The following is a 9,808-nucleotide window of genomic DNA, read 5'->3' as shown; positions in this document are numbered from 1 at the left end:
AAGCAACACGTTGCTCCATAAGAGCAGGGGCCAACATTTCAGCTATAAGAAGTGAGAGCGAAGAAAGACAAGTGGGAAAAAATGAATAAGGTTTTGAGGGAAACTACTACTCCCCAGGCAAAAGCCACAACACGATTAGATCAACCCTTCCCTAACTGAGCACAATAAAGCCTTTCAGAGGAGATTCAGTCTCTACAAGCAGTCTATTCCTCAGATGAGTTCTCTAAATTAAATTACTTTCAACTGTTAAAAATTGCTGATGTTTCTTTACTATAGGTGTCCAAAAAACGTTCATAGACCTGTACAATGTCCTAAATAGCTAGATTTGTTAAATGGTAGTTAAAATAAGTAGCACTCAATAAATTTCCCTGCCAATAGACAGGATATAAGAAAATACATGCAAGAAAAGATCTACTCATAGCCCCCGCCTCTAAATTTCTGGACCTTTTTTAAAAAATGCAAAGTTTTATCTATTAAAATATTGTGACCCTCATAATGCTACAGAACACTGATACAAAATGTGAATAGTACAATATCCATTATATAATATATATTTATATTTTAATATATTACATTTATTTCTACATAGAGAGGCTATAAATACTGTATACGCCTTATATTCATGGTTCCCAGCATTTGACTTTATAGTAAGTACAAACAAACAAACAAATAATAATAATAAAAAAAAAACCTTTATAAAAATACAAAAAAAAAGAACTCGGTAGAAATAGCTTTACATTTTAAAACCTTGCAGCCTGCATTGTGTCCATCAATGGAGCTCTGTGACTACAAGAACACAGGTCAGAAGTTGTCCAACCGTTAGTTACAACCTCACCCCTCGGAGAAGATCAGAGCTGCCATGAAACCAGTCACGGTTCCCAAGACTACAGAAACCCCAGTCTCTGCTCATGCAGACATTGAGTTTGTGAAAGACCCTGACCTACATCTGGGAAAGGGGGTGAGATGAGAAGGTAGGGTGTGCTTAGGATGCCCCATCAGGATCACAGGACTGCCCAGGCCACCCTTGGAGGGGAGGCATGCCCCAGGCACCCACATCCCATCGCTCAGCTCCCCCCTGCTAACCAGGCAAGTCTTCCCTACAGAGACACAGCTCACAAGGTCTGGTACAGCAACATTTTTTCTCTGCCAAGGACAGAGACCATCGCCCCCACCTATATTTAGCCCTGCCTATGTTTAGCCTCAGGCCGTCGGCAAGTGCCAGAGCCTTGAGCTAGAGGTTCCTTTTTTTGTTTGTGGAGGTGCAGGCAAGGGATAACTCTGAGAAACAAGAAGCCAGTGCCGTGCTGTTTCCTTCCTGGAGTCCAGCCGGGGGAAAAAAAAAAAAAAAAAAAAAAAAAAAAGAGCAGGGCTGTGCCTTTATTTCGTACAACTAGAAACAGTTAAGCTGAATGCCATGCCGCTGCCTGTGTTGCACAGATGCTCGGCATGTCACGAGAGTCCCAAAGGCCACAACGCTGCCTGTGTCATCGGGTCAGCACTGCACCCACACACTCCAGCCAGGGCTGAATGTCCTCGGCCACCAGCGTCTCTGGAGGAAAGCACCCCACAGGCCGGCACTGTGCCTCTTCGCTGTGAGGTGCTCCCGTGTCCTCTTCACAAAAAAATAAACGTCTTTTCCTAGTCTCACGGACGTGGTCTCTGTACACATCAAACCCGAATACCGCCAGCCCAGGCAAGGAAGGCACATCACAGGGGACCTGGAGCCTCCAGCTTCGCCCTAGAGCGGCAGGGATGGCAGCGGCGCAGTGCCATCGTACGGCAGCCCCTGCACATGGGAGAGGGCAGGAGAAGCCTCCCGGGTGCACAAGAGTTCGGTCTCCTCACTGGAGTAGACGGTGGTGTCCATGTCGTCCGAGTGGTACCCAGACTGGTACCCGCTCGTCTGGTTGGAGGCTTCCGACATGACGGACTCGTTGCTCTTGCTGGGCACCAGCGTGCTGCGAAGAAAGCAAATGGAAGGAAATCAGAGAGAGACACAGAGACTTGTCTTCTGGTGGCAGCTGCTTTCCATCACGGTACCGACAAAAGCAAAACAGTGCGTTTGACAAAACTGGATTTAAGCCCTTTTAAACATGTTTGATTATAAGGACAGGCTTTTTTATAGGCCCTAACTTCACTAATGCATGAAAAAGATATTTAATTCTATAACAGTGCGGGGAGATAGATTGTGACTGCAAATGAAATGGAGAGAAAATTTTGAGATGCTTTGTACAATTAGTCCAAGGTGCAATTGTAACTGCTCTATACCTTTGTTTGCAAAAATAATTCCTCTGAGAAGCTCTCAGAGAGCATACGTGAGGTTTGAGCTAGATGAATGCCACTGTGTTTCCTGTGAACTGCACAATTAAAGCCCTATACAATGCTCTGAAAATACACCCAGGTACATCCTGAAAACTCAAGAGTCAGCTTTAGAAAAAAAAGAGAGCTCTTTGTCATTCCAGTTGTGTGCACTGGCTCAGTTCCTTCAAGGGGTGGTTGATGCTTTTGCAGTTGATAAATGCAAGTCCCTTCTGCAGTGCTGTCTGATGCTTTCAGCAGCTGTGTTACCTCCGCTCTCTTGGTACCAAATGTGGACGACCAGATATACTATGCACAACTTTTCTTTCTGTGTTTTTAAATATATAGTAAGAAAATATTTTATGTTTTCAGAAAAATTACAAAGCTATCAGTGTTCTGAATTACTGCAAGAAAAGGTCAATCCTATTTGCAGCCCGAGCCTTACCTAAAGGGTATTTTCACTTCTTTGTCTCTCTCTTCCAATGTCTTCAGCTCTTCAGATGCAAGAACCATCCCACTATCTGTTTGGTTTTCCTGTAAAGATGTTAAAAATGCATCAAATGAAAAGGGATAAAAAGTGATAAGGGATAAAAAGATACACTTATCAATAAAAAGAAAAGACATACAAACAGCAGACAATCTCACCTCCTGAACAACTTTTACAGTGGTTACCAATGGGACATCTTCGAACGTTTTCACACTCACAGGTCGGCTTTTTCTTTTGCTACCTTGTCGGTACTGACTGAAAAGAAAACAAAAACAAAAACTGTGTGTCCACTATCCACAACTTGGCTGCAAACAGCACTATGATATCAGAATCCTTTTATCTGTCTACAGAGAAATTAATCCTTTTGTCAAAACATATTATGCAAACCTCAAAATATCCATTTATTGAAAATGATGAGCCGCCTAGGAAGTGGCAAGTTTCTGACCTTCTGCTCCTGACAACCTTGATCTCTAAGCAAATTCTAAGAAACAGCTTTGAGAAAACAGCTCCTTTCCTCAATTATGCTGGAGGCCTTCACTTCCTGCAAGCTTTGCTCAGAAGTATAATAAACAGAGGAGCCCAGAGCAAAGGCATGTGTCTCTTTCTTTGAGCTGAACTTCAGAGACCCCTGGCTGGACCTAGGACAACAACAGCAGACTCTGCAGACTGCCGCCCTTAAGCCATAGGGATCACAACAGGCAGCACTACATCTCTCATGAAGGCTCTTCTCCAAAAGAAGCCCTCTGGTCAGGATGACATCCATGAAAAAGACAACAACTACAAAAAGAAAAAATAAAAAAATAATACTAAATAAATAAATAAAAAAAAAAACAACCACTGGACTTTCATGAAGGAACTAATAGAGCTTTCTCTCTTGGTGCATATGGAATGAAATAGATATTGTCTCAGTTAAACAGGGCTGATTTATGTTCCTGACAGCTAATGAAAAAAAGCCTCTCTGGGCACTGTGGAGTTGGAAGAGAAGCCCGCGTATACCTGTGCAAAGCTGGAGGCAATTGAGGGCATAATTCATCCCCTTTCCCAGCTTTTGAGTCTAGTTGTGCCAAGTCCTGCCAGCCTCCTGCTGATTTTAATTTGCCTCTGAAATCTAAATAATTTTTGATATTCTCTGGGTTTTCCTTGTGCTTGCTTCTCCTCCTCCCACTTTGATTTAAAGGCTGTAGTCATCAGCCTCTCCTTGTAGCTACTACTTTTGTGGAGAGTAGGACACAGACTTTTGTGTCTTAAAAATTTGTATTTTGGAGTGCCCCACTACTAAAACATGAGGCTGAGAAATCAGCTCTAGGACTGTAGTGTTAAACTGAAGTGTGAAAAGCACTGTGCCTACCTAGTCTTTTCCAGAACCACATAGGGGATTCACCTCTGCTACGATACCCCACGGCATCTACCACTACAGTCCATCACGCAGCACAACAGAAGCAAGCAGTGGACAAAACAATTTACCTCACCTTCCCCTTGGCTATGAATTCATGACCTATGTACCAACATTTCACATTAAGAGAGGAAATGCCAGCAAGGCTACTTATCAACAGATCCATTACCATTAGTTTTTTTAGGGAGCTGCAATATAAGAGTGTGAACACACCTGAATCAGATCAATACAACTTTGTATTTGTTCTGTTTCTTAAAAACTAACAATACTCTTGCAGTTTTTTTTGAATGAGAACACCAAATGTTAAAAGGATAATGAAAGGTCATCACTAGCATTTGGGAAGGTAAGAAACCTGTTTTTGCCTACAGAAACTTTATTCTTATCCCTATGGAGGAGGTTAAATATGGACCAGAGCAGCTGAAGTCTCTTCCTTTCATTTTCCCTGCCCCCCGCATGAACAAAAACTGCCCAGAGGCCCCAATAGGATGTCCACCATATAAAATACCTAATTCCTGCTGTGTTGTCATAATGGAATTTAGGATCACAGACTTCCTCTTCCTCCCTACAGGAAGCAGGTGAAGTTGGGAGAGAGAGACCCGAATCCTCTTCCATATTCAGCGATACTGACAAAGGAAGGACAACGTAGTCTTTACCATCCTGTAGAATGCAGTGAAAAAAATACAAAAATGAAAGACTATAGAGATACACAGTTACACACACATATATGGAGAACGCATCAGTCCAGCAGAGATACCTGGTGTTCTTTCTTAAATTACAAGCATTATATCAGCTTTGCAGGAGCAGCTACTTTAAAAAAAGGAAACTTAAAGAACCCCTGATGAGTAGTTTAAGATTAAAAAATGGGAATTTTACATGACATACATTTATATGACATCATAAAATGTGTAAGCAGAGTCTTTTCTTGATGTCTTTGAAATAAATTTTTTTTTTAAAAAAGTCATTTTTAGTAATTTCTGAATCCCAATAATGCAAAGTATATGAATCTGAGGAAAAAAAAAGACCTAAACTGAAGATGAGATTGAATTGGATTACAGGATATGAATCATAAAGACTAAGTTACATGTAAGAGGTAAATGAAAAAAAAAAAAAAAAAAAAAAAAAAAAAAAAAACAATGAAATTGAGATAGCAAAAAAAGTAACTTTTATATAAATACTTCATACTGTTCACTGAATACTGTTCACTTGATGTGAACAAGGGTGATACTTTAAAAACTTTTCTCCACTTATTTAAATTTCTACTCTTAGGCATGAAAATTGGATTATGCATACTTCAGTAATGTGCATCTATTTGTAGTGCCATAAGAAATCCTTTAGTAGATTCCAACTCTTCTCTAATTTTTTTGCATCTATCTTTTTTTGGTTATGATATGACACACACACAATTAGCTATTAATTACCAGAGAATAAATAATTTTTGTCTTTTGTAGTCACAGCACGCTATAGTTCATGACAGGAGTCTAAATCATTAGTAATCCAACCATACCAGGTTATAGGCAGATACACATTAAAAAAAAGACTCTGTACTTAAGGAACATAAGTCTGCAGACTCTCCCTCCTTGGGTATCTTCAGAAGCTGCCTGGACATAGTCCTGTGCAGCCAGCTCTGGGTGGCCCTGCTGGAGCAGGGGTCATTCTGCTCTGCCAGTCATCCCAACTGCTTGTTGGGAGCAGTGGAAGAAGGAAAGGCTCTCCCATGGCTCCAACAGTCAGTACCCATCCCTGGTATTTTATGGTAGCTGGTGAGACAGATGAGGTTCAGTTGGTGGTTTTAGTAATCAGAGAATACATTTCATGTACCTGACGGACGTTGGCTTGCAGTAAATTCCCCAGGTGCTCCACCAGCTCTGAAAAAGTTGGTCTCTGCTTAGGATCTCCATGCCAGCAATCCAGCATTGTCTGGTACCTGGATGGACAAGCCCATTAAAATACCAGCATAAAGAAAACAGAACCTATTGCTTTCTTAAACACCTGTTGTTATTGTGGGGTAACTGTGGCAGCTGAAAGAATGTCTTCTTACATTTCTGGTGTTGTATAGTCTGGTGCTCTCATTCTTGTTCCTTCTTTCAGTCTTCTGCAAAATTCCTCATCAATTTTCACTCCAGGGTATGGTGACGCGCCTAAAATGAGAGCAATGGTAATTTGAATGCATTAGGCTCTTTAAATTCTGGAATTAATTTTCAAACATATAATCCACTATGGCCTGAGTTAATAAGGTAGTTCAGCATATTTGGATGTGCAAACGATTTATATTTATGATGGCAAAAGCAACTGATTGACTAAATGAGGCACATAATCACATACTGAAATTGTATGAAGATGCATTCAAGCCCATGTTACCACATTTGCATTTTTAAGGAAATTTGAGGGTTTCATTTTGATGGAGAAAATAAACAGGAAATCTTTGAGAAGTAAAAAAAATGCTGAAGAGAATCCAAGAACACTCTGACTGTTTTCTTCAACAGACTCTGTTGTTTAAATTTTAAGAAGGTCAATAAAATTAAAGTGACTCACCTAATGAAAATATTTCCCACAGCAGAACTCCGAAGGACCACACATCACTCTGAATGGTATATACTCTATCAAAAATAGTTTCTGGTGCCATCCATTTTAGGGGTAGTCTGGCCTGAAAGCATTTTCATTAAAAATAAATAAATAAATATAACGTCTCAGTAAAACACTGAGCCATTTAAGGTGAAAAACATTATCTCTCTCAAATAGAGAGTCTGAAACTTACATCTCCTTTCCTGACATAATCCGGGTCTTTGTAGATATCTCGAGCCAAGCCAAAATCACAGATTTTGACCACGTTATTGTCTGACAAGAGGATATTACGAGCAGCCAGGTCCCTGTGGATGCACTGCAAAGAGAAGTAAACAACTTTATATACTGCCTGTTGTCACAGCTCCGACCACAGGGCTGATCTCTTTCACATATGTGCTCTCCTACCCTCAAAGGCCAGATAATTCTTAAAACCTTTCAAGAAAATGAAACCTCAGCATTCACAGGTACTGATTTTAAGTGCTTTTTTGATGGTCACAACTGATTTGGCTCAGGAATACTTGTGTTTCCAAATACAAACATGCATCTGTTTATCCAGTATGCGGAAAGGGCCTTTGAAGTTAGCTAATTATTTATCCTAAGAAGCTGATACAAAACAGGTTCAGATCTGATTACCTTTAGATTTACTAAGGTTCACTAAGATCTGTATACTCCACTCTTGCTCTGAAAACCATACCAAACTAAAACGCCAATTTGATTCCAATACAAACTAATCCTGACTAGAGAGAGAAAAATCCATGACTACCTATGCAGAATAACAGCTTAGCCAGCAACCAAAGACTTCAAAACTCAAGCTTCAATAGCTCAAGTAAAAAATCTAGGCTCTGAAAGTAGCTGTGGATTTGCTTCTAGTATGGATTAGAAATACAGATAGAGGAAAGACCTGTGTTTACATATACACACCAACCAGGATGCATAAAAGTGGACAAATGCACATTTTTAGGAAAAGATCTGACACATGCCTTGGAAACCTAGCCTGCACTCCAGAGCAATGTTATATTCTCCACTTCTATTTCCTTTTCCCATTTCTAAGTAATCTTGTTTCTACACCACTGCAGGGAATTCCTTGTTATCACTGGCATTTACATCCTTTTAAACATGCATTATATATAATTAGGATCAAACCACAGAGATGCACTTATAGAAGGTTAAAATGCAGGTGAGGTGCTATTAACAACCAGGGCATTAATTGTTTGCTAAGAGATTCTTTGAAGGGACAACATCCACAACATTTGTTAGATGAGCATTGTCTCTCCTCACACAAGTTACAGGCAACTTCCTCAGAGCAAGCTCTCCTCTCTAGTGTAGCTCCGTTTACCAGGGATTTGTCCTTAATTCATCATCCTCATACATCAGCTCCCCTCCTCCAACTACTTAATCATTCTTCTATGAAGCGGTGACCCATAAACCTTATACAGATCACTAACATTTGTGTCAATAAACGCACGGGCTGTTTCGCTCTGTAATATTTATGATTCGGATATGTCTCAGGGCAAAAAAGAAAATGTTGCGGATGACTGCTAGTCCAAAGATGAACACGCTGTTTCCTTCCACAGACCTACAGCACTATTTCCTACAGTCAAATAAATAACATGCCACTCTTCCTGAGAAGTTCCTTACTTTGCGTGAAGCCAAGAACTCCATTCCTCTCGCCACCTGGAAGCTATAACAGATGAGGTCCTCCATGGTCAAAGGGTTCTTGCAAAGGTCTTCAGGACCAGCTGCAAAGAATCAGGCAACAGTCAGGCATGCCCTTTGTCACTGATTTTACCCATAACTGCTTCTTAGGTAAATGTCCATCTTAACCTCATGTCACAGTGAGCTGGAAGAGCAAAACAAGCCCCTTTTTTTTGGCTGAATAATTGCACTAGCAATCCATCTTGCACCAGACTAGACCTGTGCAAAATACACTTTGAGATGATGGGTTTTACTCCAGGCTTCCTCACTGACTTGCAGAGTTCCCATCGGTGGAAAGACTTGTTAAACAATCCCAAAAGAAAGACAGCCAAAACTACAGCTCATGAGTTCCTAGGACAGGAAAGGCCTGCTGTGGTTTCAGCAGATGACTTTGGAAGCAGATTAGAAGGAGGTCACACCTAGTCCTTATGGGGGAAAAATATGCCACAGGGAGAAAATCTTGAGTTTGGCAAAAAGCCCTGCTAATTTCGGGTAGAAGAAGCCCATGTTCATCTTCTAGTGACCCTGAGGAATAATGTACTCAAGTATCCAACAGATACCTCAGCTTTTAGTTCCTACTGAATTATATGTCTCAAGTTCTGTGCACAGCTCTTGATTTTAAGAAATCTGCCACAAAGTACAACTCTTGTGACTCATCTTGAGGCCTGCTTTAGGCCTACACACTTTAACAACATCCCAGGCTCAGACGGTCAGTGGTTACATTGAAGAGGTCTGAAAAGGACCAAAATGGTGTAGAAATACCTCATAAAGTGCATGCCTGATGTTACCTATTAGGATCATTAATATAATGATAATTTTCTTTGCATTGTATGATTTTCAGTATTAGCTGAGACAAAGGCAGTTGAGCTATGGCCTCCCTCTTGACCAGTCTGATCCCATCATTTGAAATAAGTGCTGAAATAAGTGCTCTCTGAAACACTTTGGCAGCAGTGAGCACTTTGTGCTCTGGCTGCCAAAGGAGGACATGGCAAATACATCAGTGAAACCACTGCAAAGCATATGTATAACCAGGGGAGGCTTTGAATAAGAGGATAATTCAGGTTTCCTGTTCCTGACGGACCACCTGCACAGAAGGAAGGCAATCCAGCTTCTCTGTGAATAAGCAGTGTAGCAGCTGGTGTTTCATGATATTTAACTTCTGGGTAAACACTGAGGAAATTAATGTAGCATTCTGGCACACCCTCTATATGCTACCTTTGGAAGTTGTGCTCCTTGATTTTTCCTGAAGACCTTGGGATGTTAAATAAATGGTTCTCCAAAAGGCAGTGCACTAAAAATGAACCCTCCTGTTATTTGGGATTGGGTGAGGAGTTTGGGATGCTGAACTACAGTGATCCATAGCTCAGCAACTT

At 40.8% G+C, this 9,808-nt stretch overlaps 1 protein-coding gene across 1 annotated transcript in view; it reads right to left on the bottom strand.

The window, feature by feature from the left end:
- Positions 1–431: 431 nt before the first annotated feature.
- KDR (kinase insert domain receptor) overlaps positions 432–9,808 on the bottom strand; it is a 28,102-nt gene continuing 18,725 nt past the window's right edge. The window contains exons 22-30 of the mRNA XM_035325848.1: positions 8,379–8,479; positions 6,934–7,056; positions 6,711–6,822; positions 6,217–6,316; positions 5,997–6,102; positions 4,684–4,835; positions 2,944–3,040; positions 2,744–2,832; positions 432–1,958 (exon numbers count right to left, since the gene is read on the bottom strand). Of these exons, the coding sequence (XP_035181739.1) occupies positions 1,739–1,958; positions 2,744–2,832; positions 2,944–3,040; positions 4,684–4,835; positions 5,997–6,102; positions 6,217–6,316; positions 6,711–6,822; positions 6,934–7,056; positions 8,379–8,479 (1,100 nt within the window). The 3' untranslated portion in view covers positions 432–1,738. The remainder of the gene's footprint in view (positions 1,959–2,743; positions 2,833–2,943; positions 3,041–4,683; positions 4,836–5,996; positions 6,103–6,216; positions 6,317–6,710; positions 6,823–6,933; positions 7,057–8,378; positions 8,480–9,808) is intronic.

Source organism: Oxyura jamaicensis, chromosome 4, assembly GCF_011077185.1.
Source record: "Oxyura jamaicensis isolate SHBP4307 breed ruddy duck chromosome 4, BPBGC_Ojam_1.0, whole genome shotgun sequence".
NCBI lineage: Eukaryota > Metazoa > Chordata > Aves > Anseriformes > Anatidae > Oxyura > Oxyura jamaicensis.
Note: the sequence above shows the minus strand (reverse complement) of the source record. Positions and strands in the feature narration are given on the sequence as shown.